This window comes from Trachypithecus francoisi, unplaced genomic scaffold, assembly GCF_009764315.1.
Source record: "Trachypithecus francoisi isolate TF-2019V2 unplaced genomic scaffold, Tfra_2.0 Lachesis_group0, whole genome shotgun sequence".
NCBI lineage: Eukaryota > Metazoa > Chordata > Mammalia > Primates > Cercopithecidae > Trachypithecus > Trachypithecus francoisi.
The window spans coordinates 62599429-62619713 of record NW_022681453.1 but is presented as its reverse complement, the minus strand read 5'-3'; the positions used below and the strand labels follow the sequence as shown (position 1 = coordinate 62619713).

The window sequence follows — 20285 nt, the reverse complement described above, 5'->3', positions numbered from 1 at the left end:
GAGAAGTATCTTCGAGCCGTTCCCTGTATTTCCTGAATTTGTATGCTGGCCTGCCTTGCTAGGTTGGGGAAGTTCTCCTGGATAATATCCTGAAGAGTGTTTTCCAACTTGGTTCCATTCTTCCCATCACTTTCAGGTATACCAATCAAACGAAGATGTGGTCTTTTCACATAGTTCCATATTTCTCGGAGGCTTTGTTCGATTCCTTTTACTCTTTTTTTTCTCTAAACTTCTCACTTCATTTCACTCATTTGATCTTCAATCACTGATACCCTTTCTTCCACTTGATTGAATTGACTACTGAAGATTGTGCATGTGTCACGTAGTTCTCATGCCATGGTTTTCAGCTCTATCAGGTCATTTAAGGTCTTCTCTATGCTGTTTACTCTAGTTAGCCATTTGTCCGATCTTTTTCAAGGTTTTTAGCTTCTTTGCAATGGGTCTGAACATTCTCCTTTAGCTCGGAGAAGTTTGTTATTACCAATCTTTTGAAGCCTACTTCTGTCAACTCGTCAAAGTCATTCTCCATCCAGCTTTCTCCCATTGCTGGCGAGGATCTGTGATCCTTTGGAGGAGAAGAGGCACTCTTAATTTTAGAATTTTCAGCTTTTCTGCTCTGGTTTCTCCCCATTTTGTGATTTTATCTACCTTTGGTCTTTGATGATGGTGACCTACAGATGGGGTTTTGGTGTGGATGTTCTTTTTGTTTTGTTGATGCTATTCCTTTCTGTTTATTAGTTTTCCTTCTAACAGTCAGGACCCTCAGCTGCAGGTCTGTTGGAGTTTGCTGCAGGTCCACTCCAGACCCTGTTCACTTGGGTATCACCAGTGGAGGCTGCAGAACAGCAAGTATTGCAGAACAGCAAATGTTTCTGCCCGATCCTTCCTCTGGAGGCTTTGTCCCAGAGGGGCATCTGGCTGTATGAGGTGTCAGTCGGCCCTTACTAGGAGGTATCTTCCAGTTAGGCTACTCAGGGGTCAGGGACCCACTTGAGGAGGCAGTCTGTCCATTCTCAGATCTCAAACTCCGTGCTGGGAGAACCACTACTCTCTTCAAAGCTGTCAGACAGGGACATTTAAGTCTGCAGAAGTTTCTGCTGCCTTTTTTTCAGCTATGCCCTGCCCCCAGAGGTGGAGTCTACAGAGGCAGGCAGGCCTCCTTGAGCTGTGGTCAGTTCCACCCAGTTCAAGCTTCCCGGCCTCTTTGTTTACCTAGTCAAGCCTCAGCAACGGCAGACGCCCCTCCCCCAGCCTCGCTGCCACCTCACAGTTTGATCTCGGACTGCTGTGCTAGCAGTGAGCAAGGCTCTGTGGGCATGGGACCTGGGCTGTGGCAATTTCTTAAAACAAGACAACGAAAGTTGCTACATCAATTGACTCTTTCACAAAAGATTTCTCCGTAGCATGTGATGCTGTTTGATAGCATTTTACCCACAGTAGAACTTCTTTCAAAAGTGGAGTCAATCCTCTCAAACCCTGGTGCTGCTTTATCAACTAATTTTGTGATCCTATTCTAAATCCTGTTATCATTTCAAAAATGTTCACAGCATCTTCACCAGGAGTAGATTCCATCTCAAGAAACCATTTTCATTGTTCATGCATAAGAAGCAATTCTTTGTTCATTCAAGATTGATCATGAGACTGCAGCAATTCAGTCACATCTTCAGGCTCCACTTCTAATTCTAGTTCTCTTGCTGTTTCCACCACATCTGCAGTGACTTCCTCCACTCAAGTCTTGAACCTTTCAGAGTCATCTAAGAGGGTTGGAATCAACTTCTTCCAAACTCCTTGTTTATTCTGATCTCCTCCCATGAATCATAAATGTTCTTAATGGTGTCAGAATTGTGAATCCTTTCCAGAAAGCTTTCAATTTACTTTGTGCAGATCCATCAGAGAGATCACTATCTAAAGGCAGTTATAACCTTATTAAATGTGTTTCTCAAATAGTAATACTTGAAATTCAAAGTTACTCCTTGATCCATGGGATCTATGGATGTTGGGTTAGCAGAGATGAAAACAACATTCATCTTGTATATCTCCAGGAAGACTTTTGGGTGGCCAGGTGCATTATCAATGAGCAGTTTTATATACATTTTTTTGAGACAGAGTCCCACTCTGTGACCCAGGCTGGAGTGCAGTGGCATGATCTCAGCTCACTGAAATCCCACCTCCTGGGTTCAAGTGAATTCTCCTACCTCAGCCTCCTGAGTAGATGGGACTACAGGTGCCCGCCACCATGTCCAGCTAATCTTTGTATTTTTAGTAGAGGCAGGGTTTCACCATGTTGGCCAGGCTAGTCTTGAACTCCTGACCTCAGACGATCCACCCGCCTTGGCCTCCCTAAGTGCTGGGATTACAGGCTGAAGCCACTGTGCCTGGCCTCAATGAGCAGTAATATTTTGAAAGTAGTGTTTTCTCCTGCGCAGTAGGGCTCAACAGTAGGCTTAAAATATTCAGCAAAGCATGTTGTAAACAGATGTGCTGTCATTCAGGCTTTATTATTATATTTCTAGAGTACTGGCAGAGTAGATTTAGCATAATTTTTAAGGGCTGTAGGATTTTCAGAATGGTAAATGAGCACTGACTTCAACTTAAAGTAGCCAGCTGTATTAACAAGAGTCAATCTGTCCCTTTGAAGCTTTGAAGCCAGGCATCAACTTCTCTCTAACGTGAAAGTCCTAGATGGCATCTTCTCTCAATATAAGACTGTTTTGCCTACATTGAAAATCTGCTGTTTACCACCTTCATCAATAATCTTGGCTAGATCTTCCAGATAACTTGCTGCAGTTTCTCCAACAGCACTTGCTGCTTCTTCACCTTGCACTTTTTTTTTTTTTTTTGAGATGGAGTCTCACTCTGTCGCCCAGGCTGGAGTGCAGTGGCACAATCTGGGATCACTGGAAGCTCCACCTCCCGGGTTCAAGCCATTCTCCTGCCTTAGCCTCCCAAGTAGCTGGGACTACAGCGCCCACCACCACGCCCAGCTAATTTTTTGTATTCTCAGTAGAGACGGGATTTCGCCATGTTAGCCAGGATGGTCTCGATCTCCTGACCTCGTGATCCGCCCACCTCAGCCTCCCAAAGTGCTGGGATTACAGAGGTGAACCACCACGCCTGGGTACCTTGCACTTTTATGTTATGAAGACAGCTTCTTTGCTTAAACCTTATGAACCAACCTCTGTTGGCTTTAAATCTTTCTTCTGCAGCTTTCTCATCTTTCTTAGCCTTCACAGAATTGAAGAGTTTGGGCCTTGCTCTGGATTAGGCTTGGTTTGAGGGAATGTTGTGGCTGGTTTGATCTTCTATCCAAACCACTAGAACTTTCTCCATATAGGCAATAAGGTTATTTCACTTTTAGTGAACCATTCACATGTTCACTTGTGTAGCATTTTTAACTTCCTTCACAAACTTTTCCTTTGTATTCACAACTTGGCTATTTCTTTGGCACAAGAGGCCTATCTCTCAGCCTATCTCAGCTTTTGACACGCTGTCCTCACTGGGCCTAATGATTTCTAGCTTTAAAGTGACAGATGTACACCTCTTCCTTTCCTTTCACTTGAACACTTAGAGGCCACTGTGGGGTTATTAACTGGCCTAATTTCAATATTGCTGTGTCTTAGGGAATAGGGAGGCCTGAGGAGATAGAGAGGCACAGAGGAATGGCTGGTTGGTACAGCCTGAAACTCTGAACTGGGTATTGGCAAGGACAGGTAGCTCTGGTTGAAGCCCTTCTACTGTTGACTTGAGCAATGGGAAAAGGGCCTCCTGATGCTAAAACAGAGTGGGAGAAATTCTGTTTTTGTTTTTTGATTTTTTTTCCTTTTCTCTGCTCATGTTCAGCCCCTAAGCAATTCCATGGCAATGAGATTGGTAGCAACAATGGCAGAGGCCTAAAACTCTGAGGGGAACCTTATCTCTGGAATGTAGGGCAACCCCATTTTTTCCTCTCTCTGTCCTCCTGCTACTGGGCCCTTGATGTACAGAGATGTATAAAGTGTGTGGCAGAGAGAGGTGAATAAAATCCTAGTTTTGGGGCTAGAAAAACAATAAAAGGGATCCCTAGGGAACTAGAAAATATTAGTGAGATTGCACAGAGGAAGGAACTTGGGAATGCAACCCCACAAAGTTGTTTATAAATCACTGATCTCACTCAAAGCTACACACCTATGGATATGACCCTAAACAGCACACCATAGGCCTTGAGAACTGAATTGTGGGACATTTCAAGTTACAGAGAGAACACTGGGTGGCAGGACACTTTGAAAATGGAACTGACATTGAAACCAACCCCATACAATGCTGATAGGAACTTGCAGCCTGAATCCAATCAGGTCAATTGCCTGATAAAATGAAAATGTCAACCTTTGCTGTAAGATTTAAACAAGACCAAGAGACTTATAATATTCAAAATGTCTGGAATACAATACAAAATAACAGCATATGAAAACCAAGACAATCTACATTTGTATAAGAAAGGACAATCAATAGATACCAGCACTGAACTGATAAATGGCTTTTATAAAAATGTCCCTACCAGTAATAGAAAATATTCCTGAAATGAATAAAATAATAGAAAGGCTCAGGAAAAAAACAAAAGATATAAATAACAACAAAATGGAAAATTTAGAACTGAAAAATGCAATAACCAATATTTTAAAAAGCATCAGACAGACTCAATAGCAGAATGGAGATGACAGATTAAAAAGTCTATGAACCTGAAGACAGACCAACAGAAATCATCCAATCTAAACAACTGGCAGGAAAAAAAAATTAAACTTAATTGAGTTTCAGGGAACTGTGTGACAACAATATCTAGCCTTTTTGTCATCAGAGTCCTAGAAGAAAAGGAGAAAGGGTGCAGGGATAAAAATATAGTTGAAGAACTAATGGCTGAAAACATCCCAATTTCAACACAGACATAAATCTAAGGATGCAAGAAACTCAGTGAACCCTAAACAGGATAAACCCAAAGAAATCTACATCTAAATACATCATGATAAAACTGGTACAAATGAAAGACAGAGTCTTGAAAGCCACCAGAGAAAAGCAACACTTACTTATAAAGGGTCAATTCAAATTACAGATTTCTCATTAGAAACCATGAAAGCCAAAAGGAAGTGGGACCACATTTTATAACTGCTGAAAGAAAACTGGCCAGGCACAGTGGCTTGCACCTGTAATCCCAAGCACTTTGGGAGGTCAAGGTGGCTGGATTACCTGAGGTCAGGAGTTCAAGACCAGCTTGGCCAACATGGTAAAATCCCATTTCTACTAAAAATAGAAAAATTAGCCAGGTGTGGTGGCACATGCCTATAGTCCCAGCTTGCTCAGGAGGCTGAGGCAGGAGAATCGCTTGAACCCAGGAGGTGGAGGTTGCAGTGAGCCAAGATCATGCCACTGCACTCTAGCCTGGGTGACAGAGTAAGACTCCGTCTCAAAAATAATAATTCCTGTAATTAACCCAGATTTCTATATCAAGCAAAGTATCCATCAGGAAAGGTGAAATTTAAAAAATATATCAAATATAAAAAAACTAAGAGAATTTTTTTTTTTTTTTGCCATCAAACATGCTGGGATTTTTCACTGGGGTTGCACGGAATCCAAAAATCAATGAGCAGAAAGAAACATCTTAATAATGTGGACTCTCCCAATCCATAAATATGGTATATCTTTCCATTTATTTCATTTTACAATTTCTCAGCGATGTTTTATAGTTTTTCATATAAAGATCTTGCACATATTTTGTTAAAACTATCCCTAAGTATTTCGTATTTATATGCTGTTGTGCATGATACTGTAATCATATTTTCAATTCAATATGGTTTGTTGTTAGTTCTTAGAAATACAATTGATTGGCAGGTGTGGTGGCTCACGCCTGTAATCTCAGCACTTTGGGAGGCCGAGGTGGGTGGATCATGAGGTCAGGAGTTCGAGATCAGCCTGACCAACATGGTGAAACCCCATCTCTACTATAATACAAAAATTAGCCATGTATCTTGTGGTGCACGCCTGTAGTCCCAGCTACTCAGGAGGCTGAGGCAGAAGAATTATGTGAAACCAGGAGGCGGAAGTTGCAGTGAGCTGAGATCATGCCACTGCACTCCAGCCTGGGCAACAGAGCAAGACTCTGTCTCAACAAAAAAGAAAGAAAGAACGAAAGAAGGAAGGAAGGAAGGAAGGAAGGAAGGAAGGAAGGAAGGAAGGAAAGAAGGAAGGAAGGAGGGAAGGAGGGAGGGATGGAGGGAAGGAAGGAAGGAAGGAAGGAAATACAATTTATTTTTTAAGTTAATTTTGTATTCTTCAACTTTTAAATTCATCTGGAAGTTCTAGTAGTTATTTCTGGCAGATTTCTTAGGATTTTCTATGTACACAATCATGTCATCAGCAAATAAGGACATTTAGGTCTCCCTTTCAAATTTGTGTGCTTTTTATTTATATTTCCTGCACTACTTCACTGACTAGGACCTCCATTACAATGTTAAATAAAAATGGTAAAGTCAGCATCCTTGTCTGTGCTCAGTCATCTTAGTATAATGTTAGTTGTACTTTTTCTGTAGCTGTCATTTATTTGTTTGAGGATGTTCTATTCCTAGTTAGCTTAGAATTTATATCATAAATGCAAACTTGAGGATAAGTGATAAACATAATACAAAGAACAAAAAAAAAATCCATCTTCTACATCTATTGAGATAACTATATTGCTTTCTTTCATTTCTCATATTATTTCATTGCATTCCTGGGATATAAACTTGGTCATGATGTATTATCCACTGTATAATTTGTTGGATTGAAGATAGAATTTTTAGGAATATTGGAGTTGACTTCCATATGTTGTATTGGTCTATAGTTATTTTCTCTCAAAATCTTTGTCAGTTTTTGGGTACCAGTGTTCTGCTGGATGCAAGAGTTGGGAAGTGTTCTTTCCTTCTATTTGTGTAGAATTGGCTTCTTTTTCCCCTTAAATGTTTGAAAAAATTTGACAGCAAAGCCATTTAGTCTTGTCTTTTTCAATGCAGAAAGGTTTTAATGATAAATTTTATTTCCTTAATGAATACAGCAATATTCAAATTTTCCATTTCTTCTTGAGTCAGTTTCTCCAGGTGTTTGTCCATTCTCCATAAGTTTTTTTTTTTTTAATTTAGTGGGATAGAGTTGTTTAAAATATGTTGCTATTATTTTGTTAATTTCTGTATAGTTTTCATTAAAAAATAAACAGTATTTTAGGACAGTTTATATTTACAAAAAATGGAGAAAATAATACAGAGTTCCTACACACCCCCTCACCCCACCCAGCTTCCCTTATTAGTGTGGTACACGTTACAATTAATGAACCATGTTACATTATTAACTAAAGTCAATAGTTTACTCAGATTAGATAAAAACATTAGTTATTTTCTGTTCCAGGGTCTCATCCAGGACATTACATTATATTTGACTGGCATGTCTCCTTAGGCTTCCCTTCACTATGATAGTTTTTTAGACCTTCCTTATTTTTCATGATCTTAACAGCTTTCAAGAGTACTGGTGAGGTATTTTGTAGAATACCTTACTTTTGAATACCTTAACAGCAACTTGTCTGATTTTTTTTTTTTTTTTTGAAGGAGTCTCACTCTGTCAACCAGGCTGGAGTGCAGTGGCACAATCTCGGCTCACTACAAGCTCTGCCTCCAGGGTTCACATCATTCTCCTGCCTCAGCCTTCCAAGTAGCTGGGACTACAGGTGCCCACCACCCAAGTCCGGCTAATTTTTGTATTTTTCGTAGAGATGGGTTTTCACCGTCTTAGCCAGGATGGTCTCCATCTCCTGACCTTGTGATCCACCCGCCTCAGCCCCCCAAAGTGCTGGGATTACAGGTGTGAACCACTGCACTCGGCCGCTTGTCTGATGTTTTAATTAGCTTAAATTGCAAATATTTATTCTCTCACAGTTTCTAAGGATCAGGAATTTGGAGTAACCAATTGAATGGTTCTGGTTCAAAGCCTCTCAAGAGGTTACTGTCAAGCTGCTGGCCCAGGGATGGTTTGAATGGAGTAGCATTCACTTCCAAGCTCGTTCACACAGACATTGGCAGACCTCAGTTTCTTGCTGACTGTTGGAGACTTCAGTTCTTCACCATATGGGCCTCTCCATAGGATTCCTGAGTGTCATCAAAACATGACAGCTGCCTTCTCCCAAAACAAGTGACCTGAGAGAGTGCATTAGGGTGACCAAAACTTAAGCTGCAATCTCTTCATGACCCAATCTTGACAGGGACATACCATCACTCCTGCCATATGCTAATGGCCACACAGACCAGCCCTGGTGTAACAAAGCGGGCATTATACAAAGGCGTGATTTCCCATTGGTGGAGATCCAATTTAGAGGCCAACCTGGAGGCCCTCTTGCACAGTGAAAGTCTGCAAGAGCAGCAATTTGTCCACCTTCTTCCTGTCTGCCTGCCTACTGGTTGTACTGTTGAGTGTCTGCAAGAGCTTTCCTTAATGGGACCCTACTTATCATCACAGAAGCCAAGATTTTCCATTCAATGTGCTATATTAACAACTTAATAAATGTTGCTCAATTCTTTAAGTCTGTGAGACAGGTAATACTGTCCATACTTAATAAACGAAGAACAGGAAAAGTTAAGCAATCTATCACACATCTAGTAAGTCATGAGACCAGGCATTCCCAAGTTTATCATTCTTCAAGGCATAGGATCTTCCTACAGCTCTCTTCTTCCTGTGAAGCGGCTCCTGGTTCTACTAACTCTCCAGCTTATTCTCACTAACCCCTCACTTCTCTCACACCAGCTCCTCCCTCTACCTTCCATCATGCTACATGGAGTTTAAGGTCTTTGGGTTCCTAGTTAGTTCCACAGCTGAAATCCTCTTGCCCATGCCTATATGACACTAGCCTTTTGAAATTTCTTAAGCCTAGCCTTTATGGCCTAGCACAAGGCAAACTCCATAAATATTCCATGCGTGCTTGAAATGAGTATGCTTTCATATTGGGTGCAATCTTTGAGTTGAACTTGTTAATTCTGCTACTCAAAAATAAATCTTTACTGATTTTTTTGTGTGTTTGACCTAATAATTTACTGAAGTATGTTAAAATCTCCACTATAATGGACGGTATCAATTATTTCCTGCAGATCTATATATATCCGTATGTTATTAGATGCATACTAGTTTTATCTTCCAGGTAAAATTAGTCTCTCACCAATATATAGGTACCATATTTACCCCAGAAGAGGAAAAAAGAGGGAGAAGAGAAAGAGACAGAGAGGAAAATAAAAGGGTGAGAGGAAGTCAAGACAGAGAGATTTATACGTAAGCATCCTCCCCTCCTTGCAAAAGAAAGATAATTAGCCGTTCCAATGGTCTATAAACTGGACAGTGGTTACAAACGCTTAAGATGGATTGCTTCTTTCTACCTCCATCAGTGAGAAGACAGGCTTCTCTGCTGCCTCTCTCAGCAGTCTGTTTCCCACTCAACTTTCCAATGGGGTACAGCCCATTGGGCTTCCAGCTTTACACAAAGATTTCCTATTAGAAACTCCACCCATGCAAACCTGGGATTTCGTTTTTTTTGCCCCATGCTCAGTGCAAAACAGGAGTTGAAGGCTTCCAGGGTTCTTGGTTTTGCTTCATTTGGGATTCTGGAAAAGCTGGCTCTGTGTGTATGTGGCACTCAGCAATACAGTAACAAAATTATTAAAAATATATTTTATCAAGTATTTAAATCAAGTCTGTTGAAAGCATTAATCACACCCTCTCCATATTGCTTCTAATCTTTAAAATCCCTTTGTCTCCTGCAATTCAGCTCAAATATGGCTACTTTCATTAAACTCTGTTCAATTACCCTACCCCTGCCCCACAGCCAATAGAAATTAATAACATTTCCCTCTGCCTCCTGCTGCACTGTTTCTGCCACATGGATAGCAATTACCCCACCACACTTTACACCTTTTAGACACATTTGTACTTTTTTCTCCCAAATAAAAAAGCCACTCTATAATTAGGTCCTATGTCAGTTTTCTTTGGGTTCCCAGTCCCACTACCCCGCTGCTCCATTCCCTGCCTCCAGAGAGGATAGCAAAATGCCTGTCTACAGTGTTCCTAACTGTTGGCTTAACATTTGTCTTTTAAGACAAATGGCTAGAAATTCTGACCCCAGCCTATCCAATCTTAAGCTAAACAGCTAGTGTGGCTCATGAGAGCAAATGGCTTAAAAGAGCCTTGCATTGGCTACTGTGTGGCATACTCAAGAAAACAGAGGTTTTCCAAAAGGACCTTGGATGGGCCTCTGTCTTCAAGGACCTCTGAAATGCTGACATGTTTGTAAATTCTCATGCAACCACTTAATATTACCTGTATTCATTTATGGAACTTGACCATCATTAAATAGACTGTGATAGAATTATTTCATAGTTAAATTAGTTAGATTTCACATAGTACAGTATTAAGAACTTTTGGAAATATTACTATTAAGATCAACATGAAAAAGCAATTCAAGTACTTTTATATTACATGAGATATTTTGTTCAGTGTAGAGATATTAATTAGGGGAGAATAACTTCAAGGTTATCACCACCAAGTAATGAGTGTGAGTGTGAAGCACGAGTCAGCTTAAATGTGCCTCAAAAAAGAAAAGAGATGACTAGCCTTAAATAGTGTGTACAGCTTCCTGCTAATGCACATGGTCCTCTGCAGACAGCTATCCAAATGCAGCCCACAGACACTGTTCACCAGTGAGCATGTGTGAATTCTAGGCCCACACACTAGAAAACCACCACTTTATAGAGTTTCATAACTGAAAATATATTTCCATAGAAACAACAAAGCAAAGGGGATGAAAACAATGGCGACCAGAAAAACTAACTTAGGTGAATGGTGCCACTCAAAGGTCTTTCCGAGGGAAGCTCAGTCCTGGCTTGCGAGAGTTGGCCTTGGCTCACCTCACAACAGGGCTCCAAGCTAAGGCGTCAAGGAAGCAGTCCCACTGCTTCTCGCAGTCAGCGAGACTACAAGGCAGATGCCCACTGCTGTCCTGTCTCCTTGTCTACTTTCTCATCTCAGTGTTGTAAGGCAGCCCTGCACTGGTCCCTGAGTAACAGAGCAGCTGTCATGAGCACAGATTCATGTTATCCAAGAGTGTTCTTATCTTTGAGAGAAATGAGAACATGACAAGGAGAACTAAACAGCAGCAGGCCTAGCCTCAGCAGCCTTTCTGAGTGATGTCTAGTCCCGACGACTTTGTGATTTCCAAAGTCGTGAACACCTGTTCAAGAGAAAGAAAACAAATACATATTAGATGTTAGTACTGCTTTAAGAAAACACATTCTGAATATTACATTTATGCTATTCTCTAAAATATACAAATCTGGCTGGGCATGGTGGCTCATGCCTGTAATCCCAGTACTTTGGGAGGCTGAGGTGGGTGGATCACTTGAGGTCAGAAGTTCGAGACCAGCCTGGCCAACATGGTGAAACCCCATCTCTACTAAAAATAGAAAAATTAGTCAGGCATGGTGGTGCACACTTGTAGTATAGTCCCAGCTACTCAGGAGGCTGAGGTGGGAGAATCACTTGAACCTGGGAGGTGGAGGTTGCAGTGAGTCAAGATCATGGGTGACAGAGTGAGACCCTGTCTGAAAAAAAATTAAATTAAATTAAATTAAAAATAAAATATACAAATCAGTTACTAATATGACATCTGACAAGTGCTTTATAATAGTTTTTCAAACTACATCAACTGAAGCCAATTTTTAAAACCTCCTGTTTCCTACCTCCCCACATGTGGGGTGAATTCCAATGGTGTCATCAAGTAGCTGTTTTGTGAGCCCACATTTCATTGCAGCTGCAAATCCTTGGGTAACCTCACCGGCGTTTGGTCCAAGAATATGAAATCCTATCACCCGATCCTTTAATACAGAAACAAAACAAAGAGAATCCCTGTAGGTTAATGGTCTGAGTACGGATCCATTCACTGCAAGTTCACAGTTAAAATATACAGTATCTACTACAGAAAAGGAACTTCAATGTCAAAGTCAGCAGAGAACATTACCATGAAACTAAGCCACTGTAAGAGTCTGTTAAATGAGCCAGTAAATGCACATCCAGAGTTAATTTGCACTCAAATTTACTAGAACAAACAATTTACTCACCGCATGAAGGAGTTCATTAGTATGATGTAAATTTCCAAATTATGCTGAGACAATGCTCAACAACAACATAACAAATCTGAATTAAAGTCCAACACTGGAATAACTCTGGGGCAGCAGGTTTTACTGCAAATAAGAGGTTGCTGGCCCAGGAAGCAAGATGCCCTGCTCCCAACATCAAGTGGAGACACAGGAGAGGCTGGTGCAGGGCTGCCACCCAGGACTGTGTGCTGAGAGGTATGGGGTGCAGGCAATGAGCTGACCCACCAAGATGGGAAGCAGGATGTGCAGTCATTTTCCACAGTAACGGTGCATTCTAGGGGGTCCATTTGTCAATGTTCCTTCATAGCATTATCCTTCATTGTGATCTTCAACAGTAAAAGCATACAAGAGATGAAGAGAAAGACTAAAAGGGCAACAGAGGCCAGGGCCAGGAGAAATCCTTGCCCACTGAGCTTCTGAAAAAAGCAACAGCTCAGAATAGTCACACACATCTGCATCTGCTAGCGGGCACTCCAGAGAGAAGGCAGGCAGAAGCTGCCTGGGCTGGGGCTTCAGAGTGAGTTCCCAGGGCCCACGGAAGACTACTGCATTGGTATCTGAGGTGGTGGGTTGCTCAGCAAACAGAAAAGGGGGGCGACTCAGAGCAAAGTAAAGACACTTGGTGAGAATCTCCACTGATAACTGTAAATGAAGGTCCTGAGTGAGGGAAGTCTCATTTACAATTTTGACCTTAGAGCTGGAGTCAAGTATTTCCATTTCATAAGTTCGAGGGTTCTGCTCAAGAAATAGGCATGTGGCCAGGGTAAAGGAAAAGGACACACTCCCTATGGTTAAAGAGCAAGGCCAAGAGTGTGTCCTGGGGACCTAGGCGGGAGCCAGAGGGGTGGCGTGGGACACAGCAGAGGGGCTCAGAGATGGGAAACGGGGCTGACAGCCACAGAGGTGCAGCTCACACCCTCATGAGGAGGTCAGAACTAGCATGACAGCTGCAAGTCCCATCTTCAGCAGCGGCTCTCCCATCAAACCCCAACCCTCTCACTTTCGGAGAGTAACAGTGTATACAGTCTCTCCCTGCTCCCTTTGGAAAGGCCGCCCACAACTGCCAAAAACTGACCTCAGATAACTCTGTCCCAAAGAATCAGGATGTAGCTCAGCACATGAGCACCCACCCTCAGGAGCACAGCTGCGAACCTGCCCAACCTGGAGCATTTCAGGGCCATTATGACCACCATCCCTGTCACTGCCCTGTAGCCATGTGCAACTACCAAGAGACTAAGCCCTAGAGCTCTGGATGACTTCATCATTCAGGCAAAAGAGCACATGCTAATGGGCTACTAGCCTGGGACACCCTGTTCTATTATACTGAAAATAAGATAAATACAGAGATGTGAGAATTAAACAAGATAATGACTGCTGTTCAGTAAACTTTTATGTAAATGTCACTTGTTGCAGTTCATATTTATCTATTTGTATGTTTCCTCTCCCCAGATAGATGATAAACTCTTCAAGAGAAGAACCAAGTCTTAACACTGCTTTCTACATTCGGAATTCTTTATAAAGCAAATTATAAATAAACTGTGCTTTAAACTACGCTACTGAGGAAGGCTGTTAACCATTTTGATGCTCGCCACTGGTAACTGGGAGGAGGAAAGCCTCCAATAATGGGCTGCTGCTTTAGTGAAAGCATCAGGAATTAGCTCAGTAAGTCAAGTTTCACTTTGTGTGAAGATCTCCATCTAAAGACTTTTGACACACATTCAGTCTGTTTATAAAATGCATACATACAACTTATTATTTGATGACCAAAATTTTCACAGATCTTCTAGTTCTAAACTATCAAGTTTAAACTATCAGGCTATCAAGATGGCCCTGGGAAAAGGCAGCTTTCAGTGATGTATTTTGAGTGGACACTGGTAGGGCTCAATCACAAACTGTCACTGCTCAGCCTCTGTGACATGTTAACTAAATGACAACAAGGAGGTGCTCTGCATTGTCCTGAAAGCTACCTTAGAAAGATTATAAAAACAGAGCAGTCCCAGCTGCTCAGGAGGCTGAAGCAGGAGGATCACTTGAGGTCAGGAGTTGGAGACCAGTCTGGGCAACATGGCAAGATTCCCTCTCCAAAAAAAAAGAAAAAAAATTACAGACATCCAAATACTAAAAATAAAAGCTACATTTAAATATCATAGCATTTTGGCTTCTAGTGATATTACATACATGGTCTAATTTATTGCAGATTATCTTTGCTTAACAAGTGTTGTTCTCTCTGCCAGCTAATGTCCATTCAAGAGGCCAGAACAAAGTATGATATATCTGGAAGATAAAAGAGAGAAAAAGGGCAGAATTAATGTATATGGAAACCATTCCTTGATAGGCTCTTTAATTCTATAAAGGCAATAATCTCCATAGCAGCTTTCAGAAATTTAAAGTTCATTGACCCCAACTTTATGTATCTGTTGGGAGCCCCGGGGTCAAGGCTCCTGAAATGCTAGCTGCATACGTGTATTGGCTGTTGTTTTGCTTGCTTGGCTGTAAGTCCAAGCAAAAATCCACAAACAAAATTTAGTTTTCAAACATGTATAGAGTACCAGCAACCCAAGGCACAGCACCAGGCACAGGCTCTCGTGCGGGCTGCAGAGTTGAAGACTGAGATCCTGACGTCAAAGCTGACCCTGATAACAGGGCTCATGTTCCAGCAAACTTAAGGAGGAGCAGAAGAAATAAAACAGCTCCAGTCATTTAGAGCTCAGAACATGAGCTCCTGCGATGGGAGAGAAGGAATCATGTCTCTCACATTTCTGTCCCCAGGCCCTCACGCCAATGCCTCTATGCCTCTTCAATCTGGCTCAGTCTTCTAAGAACCAGAATAAAATGCCATGTGCCCTCTCTCCAGCTTGGGGTTGCTGTGGTCTCCCAGTGTTGCACCTCTGAATCACTCCGTACACAAACAGGCAGTTAATACTGGGTGACAGAACTGGAAATGTAGTATGAACAATAATCCACAATGGATGGATTTAAATTTTAAAATACTACCCAGAAATAATCATTTTGAATGTTAGGGAAAAGCATCAATTGCTGGTGCATGTAGAGTTAAAACAAAATTTTTATTAAGGAGGTATCACAATAAACAGTTACTTGCAGCCAAAAAAAAAAAATTGATTTAACTTGTTTTTAACAGAAGAGAAATAAACTCTTCTACCCATGTTTTTGTTTGTTTGATTTGAGACAAGGTCTCACTTTGTCACCCAAGCCGGAGTACAGTGGTGAGATCTCGGCTCACTGCAGCCTTGACTGCCAAGGTTCGAGCAATCCTCCTGCCTCAGTCCCTAAGTAGCTGGGACTACAGGTGCGCGTCTCCACACCTGGCTAATTTTTGTATTTTTTGTAGAGATGGGGTGTCGCCATGTTGCCCAGGCTTGTCTCGAACTTCTGAGCTCAAGTGACCCACCTGCCTCAGCCTCCCAAAATGCAAGGATTACAGGTGTGAGTCACCACCCCCCACCACTTCCACCTATTTTAATACAAACTTTTTAATCTCTGCAGCTACTAGAAACAGAAGAGAAATGTTTCTTTATCTTAGAATACACTTTCCTAAAAACACACCTCTAAGGTTAAAAAGAGATGGTACAACCTCTTACCAGGTTTTGTTTTTTGTGTGTGTGTGTGTGTGAGACACAGTCTCACTCTTTCGCCCAGGCTGGAGTGCAGTGGCACGAACTTGGCTCACTGCAAGCTCCACCTCCTGGTTTCTCTTACCAGGTTTTAAACATGATTTTTAAAACAGTAAGCTACTATTTCTGATGTGTTCCATCACTTCTGCTATGAAGGAAGGAGGTGAACACTCACACTTCCCCCCCATCTCCTTTCATTCTTTCACTGGTTTTGTCAAATGTGGTTTTTCCTTCTAGCACTTTGAAGATTTTACTATATTTAAATTTCTTACCCTTCTGGTTCAAAGTGGATGTGAAGTGTGGATCCAACTTCCAACTTTATATTTTTCCTTGATAGCTACCCACTTATTCCAGCACCCTTTTAATGGATGGCCTGTGTTTTACCATGGATTTAAAATATGACCTTATCACATACTAATTCTTACGAGCATTTGAATCCATTTCTGGGTTTCACATTCTGTTCTACTGATCTTGCTGTCCATCTGTGTGCCACTGCTGCACAACGGTAAGCACTGCAGCCATGTGGTAAAGTTTCATATTTAATTAGGGCTCTCCTCATTATTCTTGAAGTCTTTTTATCAACTTATGCACAATTACAGACATAATTTTCAAAGCTCTGCTGTGGAAAACAGTGATCTCTGATCCCACCTATTTCAATGAACCTAGAGGCCACCATGTTCAACCTCTTTTATTTAATCATTTGGGTATTTACCTCTATGTTTCTAAATAACATGCTTATATTGCTACTGCCTGATTTTCCTACTTTAGGCTTTATTTATTGATTTGGCTCTATGCAAGAGCAAGATGAGCTCTCTTCCCTGGCCCCTAGCACTCACTCTAGCTCCTTCCTGCCCTCCCCATCCCCATCTTCTCAATACAGTTATATACTCTTAGCTACCACAGTTACCAGTGTTTCCTTTACTATGTAAAAGCTATTGACAGACAACTTGAAAGCAACAAGCAAAGGATGAAGCTACACCCTTAGCTCACACATTGACAAACATTAACTCAAAATGGGCCACAGACCTAACTGCACTCACAATTCCTCCCATCTCCAGTCATGCACAGCATGTGTTGCAAAACAATGCTGGTCTACGATGGACAGCATATATGACTGTGGTCCCATAACATTAAAATGGAGTTGAAAAATTCCTGCCACTTAGTGACATTATAGCCATTGTAACATCATAGTGCAGCACATTATTCACTATTTGTGGTGATGCTGGTGATGCTGATACCGCACTGCCAGTCTCCAGCAGTCCAGCATATATAATCATGTACAGTACATAATACTTGATAAAGATAATAAATGTGATATGACTATGATATTGATTTATGTATTTATTATACCGCACATTCTACTATTATTTTAGAATGTACTCCTTCAACTTATAAATTAACTGTGAAACTGCCTCAGGCAGGTCCTTCAGGAGGTATCCAGAAGAAGGCACTGTCATCATAGGAGGTAACAGCTCCATGTGTGTTACTGCCCTGGGATAGGATGTGGTGGGAGAAGACGGTGACATTGATGTTTCTGACCCTGTGTAGGCCTAGGCTAATGTGTGTGTTTGTGTTTTCATTTTTTATAAACAAGAAGTAAAAAAATAGTAATAGCAATAAGGATATAAAGAAAGAAAATATTTTGTACAACTGTACAATGTGTTTGTGTTTCTCTGTAATGGGAACTTTAAAAAAATACTAACAGATCACATTTTAAGTCCTGTCAAAAAGCAACAAATAAATAAATAAAACAGATGAGTTGATCTGCAGCAAACCTTGGTGAAAAGATCTTAAAGTAATCCCAAAAACTTGGGGAACTTGTTTCCTATAAAGATATTCCTTTGACTGGGACACAGCCTTCTACATCCTTTCTGTCATGTGCCTGACATCTATCTACCTTAATTTTTCATTAATTTCAGAAAGTTTTAAAACTAAATGTTAAATCCATAATTATTATCATCAATTTTCCAAGACCAATGCAAAAAGGATAGTAAAGGCCGACCAATGCAAAAAGGATAGCTTATTATTATATAAAGAGTTAATTATAAAACTCTGATAAAATGTTCTCTAAAATGTAAATTTCAAAAATAACCATCTAAAGTAACATAAGGTTTTTTTTTTTTTTTTTTTTTGAGACTGAGTCTCGCTCTGCCACCCAGGCTGGAGTGCTGTGGCCAGATCTCAGCTCACTGCAAGCTCCGCCTCCCGGGTTCACGCCATTCTCCTGCCTCAGCCTCCCGAGTAGCTGGGACTACAGGCGCCCACCACCTCGCCCAGCTAATTTTTTTTTTTTTGTATTTTTTAGTAGAGACGGGGTTTCACCGTGTTAGCCAGGATGAACATAAGGTTTTAATTACACATTTTCCCAGCACCAGAAATTTAAATAGGAGTCTCTTAAATCCTTAGGCCATTTAACTAGGGAATATCAGTGCTATGATTTAAATAAATTCCCAATAATAAATCATACAACTAAAATGCCTTCAAGGAAAAGGACTATGATTTCAATTCTCTTTTACTTGAAATATCAAGTATTAATAACCCTCCAATTCTTTTTATCTCTCTCTCTCCCGCCTACGTTGAGAGAGTGGGCAGAAAAAAGTCAATCAAACTTCCCAGCAAGAGACAATGTAAGAAAATATTTTTAAGATTATAATTGGACAGGGTTAGGGTGTAAAGGAGAGGTAGCAATAAAGATGTGTAGAGGGCATCCTTTTGGAAATCTGAAGAGCCCACAGGCAGACAACCCTGGAACTTCCCACCTTACCACCCATAGCCATTCCTACTCCTGCATTCCCAAAAGATCTTAAAATAACTTTGAGCTTCCTTGTATAAGTTTGCTCAAATAGATTTTTGTTACGTGTAATTCAAGTGTCCTGACTTATAGATTATACTCTCCTCTTTCCCAACCATATTCTTCTTGTTTACTAGACAGACAGGGTTTAAATTAATTGCTAATTTTCCTAAAATAGGAATATGATTTCCTACAATATAACCATCATAGTAACTTGCAAATTGCTGAAATAAAAAGTGACTGCAAAGAAAAACTGTTGATTAAAACAGTTTTTTTTAAGGAAGTAATAAAACACAATCTTACTTCTAGATTCTCTTTTTTATATACTCCAATAGCTTTTTCTTCAGCTAATCCGCAGCAACCATACTCCAGAGGAGTAAACATCGTAGTCGGAACATTAATATAATCACACTGAAAGACAAACAAATTACATTGTTTTATTTTGTGAAACTTTATAGCAAAAATCTATATTACATATATTTATATAAAGAAAATAAATGAGTCCAGTTCAGTGTAACTGATTTTTAAAACATCAACAGCTTCAGGAAAATTCTAAGGTACCTTAACAGAGACCTGGGATGGGCCCCTGACTCAGAGGAAGAGACCACACACTGGCCAGCCACCAACAAATGGGACCGGCTCTCCTGGAGCACAGATTCAGAGGTCTAAAAACCAGAAGGAGGAGGTGGAGGTAGTGTCACCCATCTGCCCCTAAAGACACTCTCCAGAATGTTTTCTTTCCATGCCCATGATTCTGGGCTCTGCTCTCCTGGAGCACTTCTTCCAGGCAACCTTGAATTATGCTACTTCACTGGAAGCTGAGACCACCTCTTTGCCATTTCATATTCCTTATGCCACTGAGAGGCAAGGCAAGTATGCAGCTCAACGGTGCTGGACTGAGTGTTCCTGACCATCAAAGCGGGATGGTACATGTGTGAGTGTGTCTGGAGGGGGGTGCTAATATACAGCATGGACAAGGATGACCACAGGTCATCTCTGTAGTCCAGGGATTAAGAAAGAACTATCTCCAGAGCCTTTATCAGACTGAGTCAGAGAAGAATGGACATTACAAGGTGGCACTCCTGCCTAAGAGAGGCCCCAACTTGGGAGAAGAGAGGGCCTCTCTGGCTATGTGGAAAGGAGCTGGAATACTTTGGTGGGTGAACCATGAGACCATGTGCATGGACAGAAAGCTCTGTGTAGGTGGCAGAGAAAAGGTGGAAGGTGCCTGCCCAGTCACAGTCCCTTCAAAGGACACCACCATCCACAGCACTGTATGTTCCCCAACCCCTGCCAGTGGCCACAAGTGATTAGACTGGGGACAGCCATCTGATCTCACAAGAGCCAACACAAGCTGGCCAGAAATCTACGGAATGGCAGAAAAAGGTGGGCTGAGTCAATCCAATTCTTTCTTTTGTAGGAAAATTAACTAGAAGCAAAGAAAATTTTCCAGGTGGTAGAGGAATGGGAAGAAATGGACCTGCAGAGTTGTCGCCAAGTTAGGCCAAGGAAGAGCACATCTCTACAAACCCCTCACTGTGCTGCTGGGCCCCAGAGCAGCTGGGACCTCACCTCCAAATGCAGGCAGGCCCAGCCCCAGTATAGTTCTCTTTCGAGGTTCTTCTGAGATTCTACCTATTAATGCCAGGATTCTTACAGTAACCTCCCTCAGTTTGC

At 41.3% G+C, this 20285-nt stretch overlaps 1 protein-coding gene across 1 annotated transcript in view; it reads right to left on the bottom strand.

Annotated features, from left to right (window-relative positions):
- Positions 1–10779: 10779 nt before the first annotated feature.
- The window catches only part of TXNRD3 (thioredoxin reductase 3), a 50452-nt gene continuing 40946 nt past the window's right edge, over positions 10780–20285 (bottom strand). The window contains 4 exon segments of the mRNA XM_033201713.1: positions 10780–11260; positions 11769–11903; positions 14364–14459; positions 18912–19019. Of these exon segments, the coding sequence (XP_033057604.1) occupies positions 11198–11260; positions 11769–11903; positions 14364–14459; positions 18912–19019 (402 nt within the window). The 3' untranslated portion in view covers positions 10780–11197.